Source organism: Coregonus lavaretus (assembly GCF_964263955.1).
Source record: "Coregonus lavaretus genome assembly, chromosome: 18".
NCBI classification, from domain to species: Eukaryota; Metazoa; Chordata; class Actinopteri; order Salmoniformes; family Salmonidae; genus Coregonus; species Coregonus lavaretus.
The window spans coordinates 40,005,138-40,025,672 of NC_140005.1; the positions used below are offsets into that span (position 1 = coordinate 40,005,138).

The 20,535-nt window shown below is 40.7% G+C and overlaps 2 protein-coding genes across 2 annotated transcripts in view; both read left to right on the forward strand.

Moving 5' to 3' along the window:
- Positions 1 to 2,820, forward strand: part of dnmt3ab (DNA (cytosine-5-)-methyltransferase 3 alpha b) — a 78,431-nt gene extending 75,611 nt beyond the window's left edge. The window contains exon 23 of the mRNA XM_084182535.1: positions 100 to 2,820. Coding sequence (XP_084038661.1) covers positions 100 to 241 — 142 coding nt within the window. The 3' untranslated portion in view covers positions 242 to 2,820. The remainder of the gene's footprint in view (positions 1 to 99) is intronic.
- A 3,556-nt stretch (positions 2,821 to 6,376) lies between these two features.
- LOC311145829 (dihydropyrimidinase-related protein 5-like) lies at positions 6,377 to 17,554 on the forward strand (the record flags this gene model as incomplete). Its single annotated transcript, XM_084182153.1, has 13 exons — positions 6,377 to 6,427; positions 6,586 to 6,798; positions 10,247 to 10,405; positions 12,309 to 12,488; positions 13,291 to 13,359; positions 13,661 to 13,705; positions 13,887 to 13,962; positions 14,237 to 14,393; positions 15,020 to 15,161; positions 15,443 to 15,585; positions 16,505 to 16,712; positions 17,088 to 17,253; positions 17,469 to 17,554. Exons 1-13 carry the CDS (start codon positions 6,380 to 6,382, stop codon positions 17,552 to 17,554), a joined length of 1,692 nt encoding a protein of 563 aa, XP_084038279.1. The 5' UTR covers positions 6,377 to 6,379.
- Positions 17,555 to 20,535: the final 2,981 nt, after the last annotated feature.

The window sequence follows — 20,535 nt, forward strand, 5'->3', positions numbered from 1 at the left end:
CTGTCTGTCTCCTGCTCTGTCTGTCTGTCTGTCTGTCTGTCTGTCTGTCTGTCTGTCTGTTCCCTCTGGTGGCTGTCTGGTTACTGTCTCCCTCCCTAGGGTGTTTGGCTTCCCAGTCCATTACACAGACGTGTCCAACATGAGTCGACTGGCCAGGCAAAGGCTTCTGGGAAGGTCGTGGAGTGTACCGGTCATCCGCCACTTGTTTGCACCACTCAAAGAATACTTTGCCTGTGTTTAACAAGACTTGGCTCAACAAACCATCACAAACATATAACTGATGTTGTAACTAGAAACAAGAGTCTTGGTGAAATTATACTACTCCCTGGTATCATTTCTCAGGCAAGCAAAACATCATCAGAGTAGATATTTCACATTATTTCTTGTATTTTGAAATGTACTTCTTATTCTATTTAATTTGTATATGTCATTTTACCTTTTAGCAGTGTTATCCAGTATTTTTTTATTGATTTATTTGTGCAAGCTATACTTGAGACAAGGCTTTCTTCTCAAGGCACTGAGAAAGAAGAAACTATGATCTGTGCGATTTTTTGAATAAAGACTAGGATTTGATGATTGGAAAAGATCTGAAAGATAGAATTTATGATACTGTATGTACAGTATGTATGTGAATGATTTTGGCTGTGTAGGCATGATATTGTATTGGCCTATATCTGAAGTGGACAAAGCAAATCCACCTCCAGCCACTGAGCCTCGCAGAGCTAAAGTGAATAAGAGTGATTTTCTTCAGTGTGACAGAAAGCTGTGTCTTAATGAATCCAAAACACCAGATCACATATACCTCTTTGTTTACAGTTTATATACACAGTTAACTGAAGGTAAAGGTACTACTGTAAAATGGTTACAATACCATGGTGCTTCGAGACAATAGGAAACATCACAGTCCATGTGGCACAGGCACTACACTTTAGACAAGATGGGAATAATAAATACAAAATATCACCTGGAAAGTTGTTTTTTCAGTGTGATATTTTCACACTTTTAAATAAGTTATGTGCTATCTTAATAACTTGAAATGACTTGAAAGTGGCGATAAAATAAGGCGTGGTGGCAGAAGACTGCAGAATTACATGCCATATCCTCCTCTTTCCTATGTTTTACAGCTTTTTTAAACAAAGATTATACTGGTGCTTTTTCAATCATTTTTCAAGCCTTGCTACATGCAAACTCAGGCCCCCATGCCTGCCTGTGTCAGACTCTGCACAAACAGAAAATGAAGCTAGCCACATGGGCAGTGATGTTTTCTGTAGTTACAAAAACAAAAAAATCTTGATCAAAGTCTGTGGTGAACTACTTTTTTCTAGTTTCATCCTGACCAATGTCATTACTGTACAACTGTTAGTGAGCATGGTCGGTGGACTGGAGGGAGTGTGGGTGCCCTGGTGTTTCCACAACCAAGTAAAGACTCTCCTTCCCTTCTCACCCCTGCAAACTAGATACTGTCAGGTGCAAGTCTTCAAACAATATGGTGCGGCTTCACAATGTTCTTCTACCTTTTTATAGCAATTTTGTGCTGTTTTACCAACATTATAAAGCACTTTTTATATGTATATTTCTTTCTTTTTTCTTTAGTATTAGAAAATGTCTTCTTGGTTTTTCTTGTGAAACGTTTGTTTTGTTTTTATGAGGTGAACTGTTCTACCATTGTGTAATACAGTATGTTTTCTATACAGTAGGGCTGTGCCAATAGAAGTGAAAGAATGGATTATTAGAATTATGTTCTATCCATGTATCCATGGAAACAATTAATTATTGGTCCTACTCAATGTACAGTAGATTAATTGAAAATTATTAATGTGCTCCATTACCATATTGTCTTCTGTTCAAAGCAGTAATTCAGTATCATCCTCTGGATAAAAAATAATGTATATTTCTATCAAGATTGTAGGATTTAGATCCCAAATAGTTAGAGAGAGAGAGAGAGAGAGAGATAGAGAGAGACATATTCAAACGATTATTAACCACACTTGGATTACATTCCAAATCTGAATTTTCTGATTATCTGAATTATTGTGACCTTGAATGTGGACGATTTAGAAATGAGTTTGTCAGAACTCAAAATTGAAGAGTGAACCGTGGCCAAAAAAAAGAGCAGAGATTATGACTTACCCATCTAAATATTCAATATGACTTAATTTCATAAATGTAGTTTCATACATGATTAAGTTCTTAAGTGACCTTATTGTATCCTTGTCACCATTTTAGTTGAACTTCACACATTGGGTTCTCAGGAATTCTTGTGCGTTGTGTTGACATTCATTCCCCTTCCATATAGCAAATGACCATGCCCCTTGTACATTTTGTACATAGAGTTTTCCTGTTGCTGTTTTTGGTTTGTTTTTATCTTTTTTAATTACCTATGAGATGTACAAATATAATTCTTTGCTAATATATATCATGGAATTAGAAAAAAAAGATTAGGAAGAAAAAAATGGAATCAAGTAAAATGGAAAAAATTGAATCAAAATAAGCTATGAAGCATTAGAGGTGGGTAGACTCCAAGTCTTGCCTTCTAGTACTGTTAATTTGTTTTATTTGTTTTTGTTTTTCAATGTTCTGAGTGAATCCAGTTGAAATGTGTCACGTGATCTTAATAGTAGCCTAATAATGACAGCTTTAAGATGGAACGGTCTATACTTCACTGCACAGCCCTACATAATGTTGGTTGTTTTTTTGCTTTTGTTTCTTTAAAGAATTATAAAGAGGGATTGTAGGTGTTTCTGATGGTGCTAAAAAAATTATCTAATCAAGAAAAAATATATTTGTTTGGAAGAGAAATAAAACTTGTCTTGACAATGACTGTTTTTAAGTTCCTTATGGTAATGATGGAAGAGCACTATTATTTCACTCTCATATGATGCATATATTAACAAAGGCATTTTAACTTTGTACTTGAAAAAATTATGAATAATAAATAATGAGTTTCCGATATTGTTTTAGACTAGAAATTGCTGTAGTTGGTTGGTGCTTATCTGTGGGAAAAACCATGTACTCCGTAATGGGAAATAACAAAAAAAAAAAAAACATTCCGGTAATAACTTTTACTGTAGCATAATGCATAATGTATGCTTAAAACTTGGCATCCGCGTTGCTTCTTAATCCCACATTCCATGCCGTAACATCCTATTTTCCATGTCTTGTTTTCAATTGTCGTTTTTTGATTGATGCTTTTGTTATTATTGGCTAATGTTATGTCCCAAATGGCACCCTGTTCCCATTATAGTGCACTACTTTTGGCCAGGGCCCATAGGGTGCCATATATAGTGAATAGGGTGCCATTTGGGATGCTCCCCATGACATTTCACTGTTTCAGACAGGTCAGTTCTATTATCCAGTGATACTGTTATTTGGCGCTCAGTCTGTGTGACTTCTTCTTTTGTGTCATATTAATTGTTTTATGGCCTATGTTTTTCTTCTTTAAGATGATCAGTGCGTACAGCAAATGTAGCAGTCATTCTCCACCCTTTACCCAATACTTATGTTTTAGTACCCAGAAAGAAGAAAAAGGCTCCTTATGTATTTGTGCTGGAGAACACTTGAATAAATGTATTGTTTTTGTGCAAAAATATGATAGCTCCTGTTGTTCTTCACCTGTACCGAGAATAAATTGAACTATACAAAATCTTATCACTATTGATCAGGTTCCTTGGCAATATAATAACATACCATGTCTATGGTACCATTGTTGCACATCTATACTAAAGTTATAGCTAAAGCCTACTTTTAAATTGCTTTAAAATCTTAAAAAATTACTTTAAAATCTCAAAGAGGGACCTTTTTCTTTTAACAGTATAAAAGGTAATAGTTTGTTGGTTTTGCTTTTTTTCATATCACCGCATTTGCTCACACATTTAATGACTGCAACTACTAATAATAATCTGTGTTTGTAGTGTTCTCTTGTCTTCATAATGATTACACAAACCATAAATCAGAATAGCATACTTTATGAATTATTTAGAAATACTGTGTATTCTAATGATTATATGGCCTCCTTGCTTTATCCATGATCTTTCCTTTCCCCATAAGCACAGTTCACACCCACTTCCTCACACAATGGTACAGCCCCCTCCAAGTGGACACGCCCTAAGTGCAAAGTAATTGGTTCCTCTGGTGACCGAGTCTGCGTTCCCTATCGGTGATTGGAGCGTCTGCATGTCGCACGGGCTTGGATGCTGCGACCGGAGGTTGAGCAGGCTGTATTCAGAGTGAAGCATCTGCCCCTGGCTGCCGCAAGTGTTCGTCTCATTCAACGGATTGGTGCTGTTGTAGGCTATCAGAAAGTAACCGAAAAAGCGTTTTGGAGCCGTAGGCCTGTAGGAGAGGTATGTGGAGCGCAATCGAGATTTGCAACCTTAGCATACTGATAGGCTATTTACTAAGAATTATGTGAGGAGGCTTTGATTTGGGGCCCCAGACCATGCAGGTGTATGGATCGTCCCTAGACACGGATGCTTGCTTTATGTGGATACTTTGTTTCTTATGCCGACTGGCTGAATGTCTGTCTGGGGGTTGCTACCTGGCGTCCTGACTGATTATTTTCCATTTCTGATTTTGCCATCCTGATTCCTTTCATGCCATTGACTTTTGTTTGGGTAGTCGAAATTAGAACCTACATGAGTATACCGGCAGACGGCATATGGAACTCAGACTGGGAACATAGGCTAAATGCTATAGCTATCTAATTACACCTGCTATGAATTTGGCCCATTGATTACTACGATGCAAGTGCAACATTATCTTTAGGCGGTGTGATGGAAGAGGGTGTTATTATGGAGTGTTCCGTTATTATGGGAGGGTGGGAGGGTTTTGGGAACCGTTTTCTGGGTCGGTTATGTATCCTGAAGGATGAAGGCCGGTGTTTCTTTGTGTCAAGTGGCACAAGTGGGATGTGGGATTTATCATTGTAGATCTATTTACATAGTGATTTATTACCACAGTAAATTAAATGTATGTTCTGTCCGTATTTGTTACGGACTAGCCTATAACATGTTTAGGCTATAAACCTTGGAAAGGCTATACTTTATGAGGGAATCAAACTCCATGACCAATTTTCAAAAGAAATATCCACGTAGGCTACTGTAATTTCTAGGTTTGTGTCAATTTTGTGTGAATATCCTAAACGCTGTTTGTAATAGACTTAGGTCCTATTATTTATGCGGTAGGCAAGCATAGACTAATGAGTTGTGCTCCACCCTAAAATTAGTCGATTTTTTTGTTGTTGTATCCTGTAGGCTATTTGTTTCTATTCTATATATGGAAGGCATATTGCTGTAACTTCATTCATTCATTAATCCTAAATCCTAGAACACTGTCAGATGTGGGTCAGTAGAAGTGATGGATAACCAATGGTTGGGGCATATTTCCTTCCTCCCACCTTTCAAAATGAACATGATATGACGTTTTAGACATCCGCTGTCTGCCTTTACAATTGGCCTAAATTTGAGTCTGAGCATTCATGTGCAAGATGTCATCTAGTCATCATTTTATATAGATGATCTCAGCTCCAAATCTGGAGCCATGAGGATAGAGAGCATGTGGTAAACTTGCTGGCTGCCGCACCCACACTGTCACATACTTTACCACTCCCACACCCACACCCACCTAGACACACACACATAAAGAGGGGGAGTCCCTGGGGGATATTTATCATATTATTCATATTAATCCAAGAAAGATTATAGTATTGGAATATTTTAATGTTCTGATGCAATAAGAAATTCCTCTATGTCTCGTACCACAGTACACTTCTACAATATGTATGTACAGGTTCAGTTTATAATGTGCTACATTTAGTTTTTAGAATTAAAAAAATGATGGAATTCTGTTATGGATGAAAAGTGTGAACCAGTGTGTGACTTGTTGAACAGTTTTAGTCCAGACAGACAGACAGCTAAGCTAAGGGATGTTTGGTCATACTCAGTGACAGACACAGCCTCAGGCCCATTAGTTGATGTCACAACAGCTTGGCCATGCCAAGTTGAGAACACAATGTTTACTGTGTTATAGCTTGTTTTAGAACACAGCGATTCATTTGTGTTCTTCAGTGGGTCACTCCCCCCTCACATCTGAATGTAATGCCAATGACAGATAGTAGTACCATAGCTTGTATGCCTAGTTGTAGTTGAAGTGTTGTGGTATAACTGGTCAGAAACTAATACCATTCTCCATGAGAGTGAAACATCGTTTTTTTTGTCTGCGTGTCTCTCTTCCAGAGAAAATATGCAGAGATATACAAAAAAAATGGTTATTCTTCTACAATATCAATTTTGGGGCTGTAACTCCCTGCCCCACAAATGAGAAAATCATGGTAGTGTTTTTGTTAACCCTTCACTTCTAATCTCTCTCTTCCAGAGCCATCATGTCTTCCAGTTCAGCGACAACCAGGATCCTAATCAAGGGTGGCAAGGTGGGTATGTTGTGTTGACTGTTGTTGTTGCTGGTGAAGATCTCAGTGGGATCGAAAAATGGTGATTGTGAAGCATTACATTTATTCATTTTCTTCTGTCCAGCACCTGATTCTCTCCAGGACCTGATTAGTGCATATCTTTTTCCTTTTGCCACCAGGTGGTGAACGATGACGTTACGCTGGAGGCGGATGTGTACATCGAGAACGGCATCATCCAGCAGGTGGGGGAGGGGCTGATGATCCCAGGAGGGGCCAAGGTGATTGACGCCTCCGGGAAACTGGTCCTCCCCGGGGGGATCGACACCAGCGTGCACCTGCAGCAGAGTTTCATGAATGCTACCACCGTGGACGACTACTACAGCGGCACCAAGGTATGGCTGGTTTACAGCTGTTCTACTACTGTCTGTGAGGTTGAGAAGAAATACCCACGCTTAAGGACACTGCCATTATCCTCAGTAACCTTGTATAGGCAGTGCAGGATGGATCTCCCATCTGAGTCTGGTTCCTCTCCAGGTTTCTTCCTTCTAGGGAGATTTTCTTTGCCACTGTGCTGCCGCTTGCTCTGGAGATTTAGGCAGGGTTACGGAACAAAATGTTGTAGCAAAAAGGGCTGTATCAATCACATTTGATTGGTTGGTTCATTGAGAAAAAGGTCTGTGTGTGTATTTTGGTAGAAACCTGCGGCAGGGTTTGTCTAGCAATGCCAAATACTCAGTTACAACAATTAAAATCCCAGTGGGAAGGAAAATGGTTGCAATGACATCATTATTACTTTTAACTAGGCAAGTCAGTTAAGAACAAATTCTTATTTACAATGACGGCCTACACCAGCCAAACCCAGACAACGCTGGGCCAATTGTGCGCCGCCCTATGAGACTCCCAATCACGGCTGGTTGTGATACAGCCTGGAATCGAACCAGGGAGTCTGTAGTGATGCCTCAAGCACTGAGATGCAGTGCCTTAGACCACTGCGCCACTCAGGAGCCCACAATACCCTCTGGGAATTTAGTAATACATTATACTAATAGGGTGGGTCATTGAACTGAACTGAATGATGAACTAAATGATAGCAACTATTGGAACAAGAGGCAGTATTGTCTTGTATATTGATTAGAACCAACATGGTGGTATATGTATTGAAAGACAGATACATAATTACTATGTACCATTTAATACACAATAATTGGCCCAGTCTTGCGGGAACCCAGTGGACCACCATCTACCATGGCAACTAAATAAACTCATCTTCCCAGCTTGCCTTGCAGTGTGAGAAAATAACCTCAGACTTAAGGTGGAGACAGACTCTGAATCCCAAGTCAACCTCTAGCCCCTTATCCCCTCATCCCTAGACACTCCTTTCCTGTAGATGTGAAAGATTTGGATAGGTGTAAGCAATAGGCCCTAAGGCCAAAACCCCACTCAGCCTATCAGAAGGCACATTGAAGTAATTACCATATTGCCAATGAATTACTCTTTGATCTACAGAAGTAGCTAGGAGCTAGCGGTTGATTAGGGATTTGGGTAGAGACCAAGAAATATTCAGAGAACTACTACAGTATTAAACTGGGCGTGGTTCAGACTCAGAGATGCTGCTTTGATTTAGACAAAGATAGTGGATACATAAGGCTGCTGACTCAAGTTATCTATTATATAATATTCTCTGTTTTTCTGAGTCATCTTTATTTTATTTTATTACATATCTCACCTACCCCATAAATGGTTTATATAGATAATGTGGCAGAAAGCTGTGGAATCGGTAGCAGGGTGTGCTGATGCAGTCAGACAGAAGGGTACTGAACAGACTGGAGAGAGAAGATGGAGGAGGGATAGCGAGAGATAGATAGAGACAGACAGGGAGAGGGAGAGGGAGAGGGAGAGAGAGAGAGAGAGAGAGAGAGAGAGAGAGAGAGAGAGAGAGAGAGAGAGAGAGAGAGAGAGAGAGAGAGAGAGAGAGAGAGAGAGAGAGAGAGAGAGAGAGAGAGAGAGAGAGAGAGAGAGAGAGAGAGAGAGAGAGAGAGAGAGAGAGAGAGAGAGAGAGAGAGAAAAGATGGTGCAGGGATAGAGAGAGATAGAGAGAGAGACAGAGAGACAAAGATAGAATGAGAAAGAGAGAGAGAGAGAGCAAGAGAGAGAGCAAGAGAGAGAGAGAGATAAGATGGTGGAGGGGCACAGACTGAGACTGGGGCTATCCCAGATCAGGGCATGCATGACTCATCAATTATCATTCTCTACCACCCAGAGATGACATATAGAGTCTGAGAACATAGCTGTGTTTTAGACATTAATGACAAGCTAGCCAAGGAGATGTTATCGTTCTGCTATACTGGGGTTGGCAGATCCTGGCGACACAGGCACTATTTTCTGCTCCCCCCGCCCGCCGTTGCTGCTGCTGCCGTGCTGCCCGGCTAGAGTACAGAGACAAATGCAGATCAGTTTCTGTTTCCATGGCTACCGTCTGGTTGCTGCAAAGACTGCTGCGAAGCCTTTTCACTCAGGCCATTGTGCTTGAAGACAATAGTTCTCAAACACACTAGACACACCGCCAACCCTTACCAGACACTACTCCACTCTCTCTATTGTCAGCTGACTGAAAGATGCTATTTGGAGCATTCACTTAGCTACACATAGTAACAGACTACCAGTATTTTAAAGGATTTATATAGAATGTATTTGTTGTTTACATCAGTATCAACCTGGTTTTGTAAGGATTTAGTACATTCACAAATATGTAATGGAGCAGTAGTGAAGCTTTCATATCTTGGAATCTATGAATATAGAAATGTAACCTCTTTAATAATACCTTTTTTTTGTACTATTTTGATGGCAATACAATGTATTCTTCATTCCTACATTTCCGATCTAGTATGTCTGCCTCTGCTTCAGATAGACAGCCCTAAATGGATAGCTGATTGAGAGTGTAATAAACAATGAAAGGACTGACAGTTTCTTGATATACGTTAGCTCACAGACCATCATCATGGCTGTAATACCTCTTCATTATACCCCACGGGTTATCTCCCAGTCCCCCTTCCCATGTTCTAATCTAGTTATTGATATATGTTTTTCACATCCCACCCAGTAAATAAACATTAGGGGTAATTGACACCTTTTACTGTTGGTTTTAAACCTGAGGTATATTGGCATGTTAATTATGTCTTGCCCCTGAATTTATAGAGAATAATGGATGCATGCATTAACCCTATACAGTCATTGGCATTAACCAGACCGGACATCATCATGGAGCCTCTGGCTAGCGACACTTACATGTATTGTGTCTCAGTGGCCTCCTACTTATAAACCATTTACAAACCCTTTTATAAAGTATTTCTTAATGTAACGTAGTACCTATACTGAACAAAAATATAAACGTAACATGCAACAATTTCAACGATTTTACTGAGTAACAGTTCATATAAGGAAATCAGTCAATTTAAATCAATTCAATAGGCCCTAATCTATGGATTTCACATGACTGGGCAGGGGCACAGCCATGGGTGGGCTTGGAGGGCATAGGCCCACCCACTGGGGAGCCAGGCCCAGCCAATCAGAATGAGTTTTTCCCCACAAAAGTACTTTATTACAGACAGAAATACTCCTGAAGTTGGTGGGCCTTGTGCGCAAAATTTGAGAGAAATAATATTTTTGTGCGAATGGAACATTTCTGGGATATTTTATTTCAGCTCATGAAACATGGGACCAACACTTTACATGTTGCGTTTCTGTTTTTGTTCAGTATAATATACCTTTATGTAAAGTGGTATCCATAGTTGTAATGTGTGTGTCTTCTCTGATCTGAGATACTGGTGGATCTGTCTACAGGCTGCCCTGGCTGGAGGTACCACCATGGTTATAGGACATGTATTACCAGAGAAGAATGAATCTCTACTTGAGGCCTACGAGAAGACCCGCTCCCAGGCCGACAATAAAGCCTGCTGCGATTACGCCCTTCATATGGGGGTCACCTGGTGGGGGCCCAAGGTAACTGTCACACTCCCTTGATAACTGGTGTTTATACCCTTTTCATTTTACTGAGCTAAGATGAACCTAGCGGAGCTGATCTGTACTGCACTGACCTGGTTACACATCCACCATATTTGCTGGAACTGTGCTGCAAAAGTCACTGAAAGGAAAATATCCAAGCCAGCACACTACGATTCAGGTTGGCACGATAGTGTGAAAAGGTATGACTCCTGACTAGGGCTGTGGAGGTCATGACATTTTGTTAGCCTGTGATTGTCAAGCAAATAACTGCCGGCTCTCCGTCACGTGATCAGGTCTTTCTCACAGGCTACATACAAGTGAAGACAGACACATCGGGGACGCAACTGCACGCGTCCTTATCCAATTCCGAGGCGCACATTGAAGATATTGGAAGAACTGTCCACATTTACTTTTCGTCAGCCAAAAGCACTAGCCTATGTCAATCTACTATCCCCCATAGTACAAAAGTTGACCTATTCTATTCTGTGAGATAAATAAATATTCCAAACATAGTCTGGGACAGTTGTGGGATGTGATAGATCCCAAATTAATACAACCACTAGCATCAAAAAACCTTTTTTAAGCAATGAGCCTGACACAACAGATCAGAACGTTTAGCTTAAAATGTTGATTAAATATTCGGCTATTTCTTCACATTATAAACTCAGCAATGCGCACACGGCAATAGGCTATAAGCGTGAATGTTCCATTAGCAGGAAAACACCATTCTCAAAAGTGACCGCAAATGTGATTATGCATGTAACGCTTTTATTATCAAGATGCATTTTTATGGTGAAAATGATCTTCCCCAAACTTGAAACTCACACGCTGCGTATGTATGCCAGGTAGGGTCTACACCCATTGTATTGCGGATTAATGTGCTTCATTTTAAGAAGTTATTTGGCCACTTTAGTTGTGATACAAACCTTAACAAAACATATAGGCCTATGGGCTAAGCTACATGAGGTGTGCGACTATGATTAGAAAAAGTCGCCAAAAAAAAGGCATGTGCTGTTTCTTGCCATAAGCTGTGCATCATTCACAAGTGATAATATATAATTCACAAGTGATAGGCTAATATTGTCACCCATCAGACTATACTTGATTTAATCATTACATATACTAAATAATATACAGTACCAGTCAAAAGTTTGGACACACCTACTCATTCCATAGTTTTGATGTCTTCACTATTATTCTACAATGTAGAAAATAGTGCAAATAAAGAAAAACCCTTGAATGAGTAGATGTGTCCAAACTTTTGACTGGTACTGTATGTATGAAATTTGTTTTGATTTAGAACAGACCATTATCATGCACCTGTCTCGAAAAACAGGGGCAGGGGAAAAAAATACATGTAATCTATGCACTTAAATAGAGAATGGAGGACACGTTTCCCGTGGTTCATTTTCATGCCAGCCAGGTAGGCTATTCTCCTGTTGTAAAGAGAAGCAATGTGCTTAATATTAGGAAAGTTGAGAAATAAATATAGTAGGCCTAGCCTTTAGAAAGCTGATGGGATCCTTATATTTTTAATAAAGGTCATCACTCTGTTTTCTCACGCAATTGCATAGCCTATAGAAATGTTGCGCAACATGAGCTCATGGGCTCTCATGAAGTGTTTGATTAGATTTTCGATTACATTTTAATTGATGTCAGAGTGATTAGAGGGACAATAGAGTACCAGGCAGTTAGCAAGTTTGGTAGGCTACTAATGACCATCAGCAGCATCAGATCGTGGAGAAGACTAATTACCGTGACTAAACGGTCACGTGCAATTTGACCGCCGTCATGACTCGTGACCGCCGGTATGGTGGTAATACAGTCACTTTAACAGCCCTACTCCTGTCTGTGTTCATCTTGTTCAGGTGAACTCTAACCTCTAACCCCTGACCTGTAGGTGCGTGCTGAGATGGAGAGCCTGGTAAGAGATAAAGGGATCAACTCGTTCCAGATGTTCATGGCCTATAAGGACCTGTTCATGCTGAGGGACTCAGAGCTCTTCCAGGCCCTACAGAACTGTAAGGACATCGGGGCTGTGGCCCGCGTACATGCTGAGAACGGAGAACTAGTGGCCGAGGTGAGTCTCAGACAATGGTTCAATATGTAGTCCCATATCAATTACTTTTCTTCCATCATATCTTTGATCAGAAATAAATACAACAAAGTCAGCTTAATTTCATTAATTACTTTTAAAAACCCTTACTTATTTATCCAACTGTAAGAAATTGGCTGACACAAACAGTTTACACAAGTGTGGTAGGGTCCCCTGTAGCTCAGTTGGTAGAGCACGGCGCTTGCATTTTACATTTTTACATTTTAGTCATTTAGCAGACGCTCTTATCCAGAGCGACTTACAGGAGCAATTAGGGTTAAGTGCCTTGCTCAAGGGCACATCGACAGATTTCACCTAGTCGGCTCGGGGATTAGAACCAGCGACCTTTCGGTTACTGGCACAACGCTCTTAACCACTAAGCTACATGCCTCTTGCAACGCCAGGGTTGTGGGTTCGTTTCCCACGGTGGCCAGTATGAAAAATGTATGCACTCACTAACTGTAAGTCGCTCTGGATAAGAGCGTCTGCTAAATGACTAAAATGTAAATGTGTGGGAAACTGACTGGTACTGGTTTTACAGAGGGACTGCCACCACAGTAAGTAGTATGGATGTGGGTACGCAGACCCACAAGCCACTGCGGCCCATCATGATGAGTTCTGTTTTTTTTGTGGCCCCCACCATCATCAAAGTTGCCCATCCCTGCCATAGAGTTAAAATTACTTGAAAGGACATTCAACGTTCCGTGATGGATGAACCCGGCGGCCATATTTAGTGTACATCCTATTTCTATCAGCACATACACCAGGATTCCTGTGTGTTTTCTAGGGCGCCAAAGAGGCATTGGACCTGGGAATCAGCGGCCCAGAAGGCATTGAGATCAGCAGGCCAGAGGAGGTAAGACATACTATAAAAGTGTCTGCTAATTGGCATATATTATTATTATATATTGTAGTCTGAGCTCATAATGGACACTCCTTGTATTTCTTTCATGACTTCATAGACAAAGCCATCAATGGAACACATTTCAAGGAGTTCTATTACAACTGCAGTTTTATAGCCTTATTGTTATCCAGTGAAGCATTTCCAGTGCCTATGTTATAGATATCAGCCCTTCATAATATTGTAATGACCCTAGAATTGAGGAGTGTCTTATACTAACTCAATACAATATCCGGTTGTTTTGTCTTTCTCACAGCTGGAGGCAGAGGCCACCCATCGAGCGATCACCATCGCCAATAGGGTGAGTGTGTGTTCTGTGTCAAGTTGTTGCATTTTCTTTATCATCAAGCACTTCAGCACAATGATAACTGCCCCCGAAATACCCTGCAATATCTAGAAATAGTCATGGGCATTTTGTATGTTTATTTCTGGTGAAACTCTCTCTAAGACATGTTGTCTCGCTCTCTGTCATTCTCCCTCAGGCCCACTGTCCTATCTACCTTGTCAACGTGTCCAGCATGTCAGCAGGAGATGTGCTCGCCACAGCCAAGATGCAGGGTAAGGCCAAGGCATATCTTATCCTGTCCTGTCGTGGCCTATCCTGTCTTGTCATATCCTGCCCTGTCCTGCCCTGTCCTGTACAGATCACAGATTACTTTTCATGTGGTTTGCGACCCTCTGCTGGCTTGGTCTGGGCTGATCTTCACCACAAGTGCTTTTGGAACCCCACCCGTCTGTCTGTCTGTCTTGTACAGTAACTGGCCACACTACACATCACTACACACGACACATCACAGATATGTATGAACCCATCTATGTAATCTGTCTGTAGGTAAAGTAGTCCATGGGGAGACCACCACGGCACATGCGGTGCTGAACGGCCTGCAGTACTACCACCAGGACTGGGCCCATGCTGCAGCCTACGTCACTGTGCCTCCTCTACGCCTGGACCCAAACACACCCAACTACCTGATGAGTCTACTGGGAAAGTAAGAGCATACACACACACACACACAAACAACTATCTGATGAGTCTACTTGGGAATTAAGTGTAACACATATCCTTTGTACCCTGCTGAAGGTGATTTATTTAGCGAATGTGATGTCCCCTGAACGTCTGTGAAATTGCCTTTAAATTCTACCGCTGTGCACAGATCGTACATCTGCGTTGGATTGAATCCAGGCACCAGTCTTAACAGCTCTTGTAGCTCTCATTAATATATATATACATTATTTTAGCTGTTTGCATTCAATGGTATTATAAAATGGTCCTCTGTAGCTCAGCTGGTAGAGCACGGCGCTTGTAACGCCAAGGTAGTGGGTTCGATCCCCGGGACCACCCATACACAAAAAAAAAAAATAAAATGTATGCACGCATGACTGTAAGTCGCTTTGGATAAAAGCGTCTGCTAAATGGCATATTATATTATTATTATTATTATTAAAATGTCAACAACATTTCCCCCATGACCCGTCCTCTCCTCCTTCTCTCTGGGCTTTAACAGTGACACCCTGAACGTAGTGTTATCAAATCGAAGTTAATACAATATATATTTGCATTCTCTAAATGTTTCCCCTGACCTATCCTCTCCTCCTTCTCTCTGACCCACTACAGTGACACGCTGAACGTAGTGGTGTCTGACCACCGTCCCTTCACCACTAAACAGAAGGCTATGGGCAAGGATGACTTCACAAAGATCCCCCACGGAGTCCCGGGCATCCAGGACCGCATGAGCGTCATTTGGGAGAGAGGAGTGGTAAGCAAACATGATGGATCTCTACTGTTTGTGCGTAGGCAAACCTCTACGGCTGTATAGAAAGACAACAGAAATATTAGATCTGCAATTGTGACTGCTGTAACTAACTGCTGCCTTGATACCATGTTGCAGTCGGCAATGTATCTGTTGCAATATTTGTTGTGCATGTTCCCTGTCAAATACATATGCTGTTTGAGTCTAGTGCTTGACATCTTGATAACAGATTGCTCCCTCTGCCCTCTCCCTTTGACATGGAACATTTTGATTCTTTGCTACTGTAGGTCGGAGGCAAGATGGACGAGAACCGTTTTGTTGCAGTGACCAGCTCCAACGCAGCTAAGATCTACAACCTGTATCCCAGAAAGGGTAGGATCATCCCAGGGGCTGACGCTGACGTGGTGGTCTGGGACCCTGAAGGGACCAAGTATGTAACCATATCCACTATCCACTCACTCCCTCCCTTCTCACTACTACCGCTAAAGCGATCCTTTACCCTATGGGGGATGCTAAGGTTTTTATTTTACACACTCTTAGAATTAGTGGTGACTCGAGGAACCATTGTTAGTAAATGGTTCATATTTGCACCTTCGGTTAGTTGAGGGGTTCTTGTAGGAATCTTTAATGGTTCAATGTAGCAACGGGTTCCTGGAGGAACCCTGGAGTGGAGGTGTGGCTTAGTAGGGATGTGGCTTTAAGATAGATATATTTTGGGCCACCTGTTAGAGTAAATGTAATTCCTGTTCATGTGTTCTGTTGTATTGTCATCACAAGGTTGAACACTGACAGTTTTGCAGCGTCAATGAGGCTAACAGAGGTGAGTTTCTCAAGAGCCTATGCAATCCCAAAAGTTGGAATAGTTACAACTTTATTATATGTAATCAGTAATGTTAATATTATATAAAAATATGTAATATGCAAAAATGTTCAAGGATTTAGTGTTGTTGTTGCAGTATTCAAACGTTACATGATGAACAGGAATGACATTTACATTAACGGGTGGCCAAAAATAACTATCCGAAAGCCACGCCTCCAATAAGCCACGCCTCCTATCTGATAGGCTGACACATCTACAATATATTATTAAAAAGGAGAAAAAATAATCCCATCACAAAAAGGTTCCGGTTTGAACCTTTAAACAGGGGTTCCTCAAATACACTTTTCAGAACCTTTTTGAACTAGAAAGGTTATGCCGGTGTGGCAACTCATAAGGTTCTTCCAGGCACATTTACCTCTAATAATAATAATAATATATGCCACTTACCAGATGCTTTTCTTACCAACTGAGCCACACAAGACCAATAACCTATCGTATGTGTTAAGAATATATATTTCTCTGTGTCCAGGACCATCTCTGTGGACACACAGGTGCAGGGTGGAGACTACAACCTGTACGAGAGTCTTCGTTGCCATGGTGTCCCCCTGGTTACCATTAGCCGTGGTCGGTTGGTCTATGAGAACGGAGTGTTCACGTGCTCCGAGGGCTCTGGGAAGTTCTATCCTCTCAGAACCTTCCCTGACTACCTCTACAAGAAGATGGTGCAGCGGGAGAAGGTATTGTAAAAAGCCATCAACAGGATGTGGATTTGAAAATGTTCCTTTACCCATGAATTTTGCAGCAGACAAAAGGTGATCTTTGCATAAATCGCATAAACTTTCTATACCTGCTTCAGATTGTCTTGATTGTCATCAAGTATTATGAATCTGTTATTACTGTGTGTATAACCAGAGACTAATGATTGTGTGTGTCTATGTAATTATTGTGCTTCTCTATGTAATTATTGTGTGTGTTTATGTAATTATTGTGTGTGTCTATGTAATTATTGTGTGTGTCTATGTAATTATTGTGTGTGTCTATGTAATTATTGTGTGTGTCTATGTAATTATTGTGTGTGTCTATGTAATTATTGTGTGTCTCTCTCTCCTCAGTGTCAGGCCCTGAAGCCCGTGGAGCGTGAGCCCTACGTAGGAGACGTAGCATTGATGAATTCTGGGAAGAAGGACTGTGGACAATGTGATGGGGACACTCCAACACGACCACACACCAAGCACGGAGGACAGAGAGACCTGCATGAGTCCAGCTTCAGCCTCTCTGGTAACACACACACACACATATCACTTTGCAATTTGGGATTGTATAATTTGCATCTCTGCCTCTAAGGCCTATATAACTTTATTAATCACCAGCTCTAATGCAGTATCTACTATATATATGTGTTTCAATCTCCACTGGTAAGATGCACAATTAGCTACATTTTGTTAACCTGACAGATTGTTATTTCCCACTTTTTGTTTTATCAATCTCTCCAGGTGCCCAGGTCGATGATAAAATCCCAAAGAGATCTTCTGCGAGGATTCTGGCCCCCCCAGGTGGTCGATCCAGTGGCATCTGGTAACTGTGTGGAAGAGTAGTGAGTTCTAAAACCAAACAGTTACTGTAGTTCTCTATTAGAATGAAGAATGAAACCTGAAGGGAAGTTCAGGGCCAACCAAGACAAACTGCTTGTTACGTTCACCCAGAAAGCATAGAAAGCAAAGAAAACCTTACATGTTATTTCAAAAACGAACTCACGTATTTAGTGTATATATGATGACAGGGTCTGAGTAACATTTATATGACATTGATGTCATTTTAATATTTGTTGGAATATCTGCCTGTATGGTCGAACCCTGAACAATATTGGGCTTAACAAATTTTAGACAAATCGAAACTAAATTTGCACGGTAGCTAAGTTGCTAGTTGACTGTTTTGGATACATGTATGTATGTTAGAGAAAGTACTCTATGTCATTATACACTAATGGTTTTAGGGGGATGATGGGGTTGAGTTGATAATTGGTTTACCTCACTGTTTAACCTACAATATTGCACTTGTATCATGTACTACTTAGCTGCCTTTTCCTTACATGATTTTATGTGTAACAAAACAACTTTTTCTACCAATACAGAACTGTCATGAATTCACGTGATTAGTTATTTACTACACAATATCTCAAAGCACTTGACATGATATAACGTGGATATCATAATTTATGTGTGAAACACCTATTTTCTTTTCCGGTTCCTTCATGATTCCATTTGTCTAATATTGACGAAAACTCAAATGCAAGCTGATACTTTTACATTTTTTTGTATCTTACAATGTTATTTGAAAAGATGTCCCTTTAGATCACTGTCAACAGTATAATCATGAGTCCTGAACAACTAAGGATGACATAGCTCATCAAAATACGTAGGCTAAGTAAGTTCAGAGTTTTTATAGCTTCTATGTTGCTGTTTACAGTTTAATATAGTAGCACTCCTTCCTGGTCATCTCATCTCCCATCAATGTGAATGAACCTCCGCTGTGTTTACTGTATGTATGTTGTGGCATAGAACACTTATATGTGAGGCACTGATATGACTCATATTTAGCAGCATTCTATGTGTAAGTGGTGGTATGATATTTCTTTACTTTTTTCTGTCTGTTAGCGATAAGTTAGTTAGCTCCACTCTGAAATGCCTTTTTCTCACAAGAGAAGTCTCACATTAAACACATATACAGTTACTAGAGATAACATGTTTATCATTGGGATTCCTCTTAGAATGTGCAAACTAACTACTGAGCACATAACACTTTTTATTACTTTGAGTTTCTTTTTTTAATTACAACACTGAGGAATTCTGGTCTTGCACTGAAAAGTATTTGACAGTTTTGTATATCTTTTGGGTTGACATTTCCAAGGTTGTAACACTGTCGATTGGGTAAGAGAAGTGCATGATCTATAATTCGATTGAATCTTGGGTATTATAATGGCAATGTAAATATACAAATGCAAGTTCTTCAGGTTTGTTATGTGTTTATGTCATAATGTCATTCAACAATGCACTGTCGTTATATTACTGGATGGCATGCTTATTCAAGATTGTGTCAACGAAAACCACTGATGTGTTTTTGTTTCAAATTGTCTTGACACTGTTCCATTGTAAGCTACTGAGAACATATCATGTGAGTTTTATTTGTGAAGAATATACTTTATTGTTTTGCCATAGTCCAAACCACACTGTACATGATATCACTGCAGTGTAAGAGGTCCTTACTGGTGCTGAATAGCCTACTGTGTTTTCACTGAGGTTTTGTTTTATTTTATCCTATGTGTTGCAGCTCTTTATCACATGATTGAGTGCAAATAAACCACACGGAAATTTCAAGTTTGAATTGTGTTTCTTTAAAAACTAAAAAACATAATAGGACCTATTGCCTATACTGTATTTGGCAAATGAGGTTCAATACATTGCAATGTATGTACAATTGTGTTTCTTTAGCATATAATTATTCTTATTGGCAGACTAAATAGCCTTGGTTTCTCAAATGACTGCCTCGCCTGGTTCACCAACTACTTCTCAGATAGAGTTCAATGTGTCAAATCGGAGGGCCTGTTGTCTGGACCTATGGCAGTCTCTATGGGGGTGCCACAGGGTTCAATTCTTGGGCCGACTCTTTTCTCTGTGTATATCAATGACGTCGCTCTTGCTGCTGGTGACTCTCAGATCCACCTCTACGCAGACGACACCATTTTGTATACATCTGGCCCTTCATTGGACACTGTGTTAACAAACCTCCAAACGAGCTTCAATGCCATACAACACTCCTTCAGTAGCCTCCAACTGCTCTTAAACACTAGTAAAACTAAATGCATGCTCTTCAACCGAACGCTGCTTGCACCCGCCCACCCGACTAGAATCACTACTCTCGACGGGTCTGACCTAGAGTATGTGGACAACTACAAATATCTAGGTGTCTGGTTAGACTGTAAACTCTCCTTCCAGACTCACATTAAGAATCTCCAATCCAAAGTTAAATCTAGAATCGGTTTCCTATTTCGCAACAAAGCCTCCTTCACTCATGCTGCCAAACATGCCCTCGTAAAACTGACTATCCTACCGATCCTTGACTTCGGCGATGTCATTTACAAAATAGCCTCCAACACTCTACTCAGCAAATTGGATGTAGTCTATCACAGTGCCATCCGTTTTGTCTCCAAAGCCCCATATAATACCCACCACTGTGACCTGTACGCTCTTGTTGGCTGGTCCTCACTACATATTCGTCACCAAACCCACTGGCTCCAGGCCATCTATAAATCACTGCTAGGCAAATCCCCGCCTTATCTTAGCTCATTGGTCACCATAGCAACACCCACCCGTAGTCTGCGCTCCAGCAGGTATATCTCACTGGTCATCCCCAAAGCCAACACCTCCTTTGGCCGCAATTCCTTCCAGTTCTCTGCTGCCAATGACTGGAACAAATTGCAAAAATCTCTGAAGCTGGAGACACTTATCTCCCTCACTAACTTTAAGCATCAGTTGTCAGAGCACCTTACCGATCACTGCACCT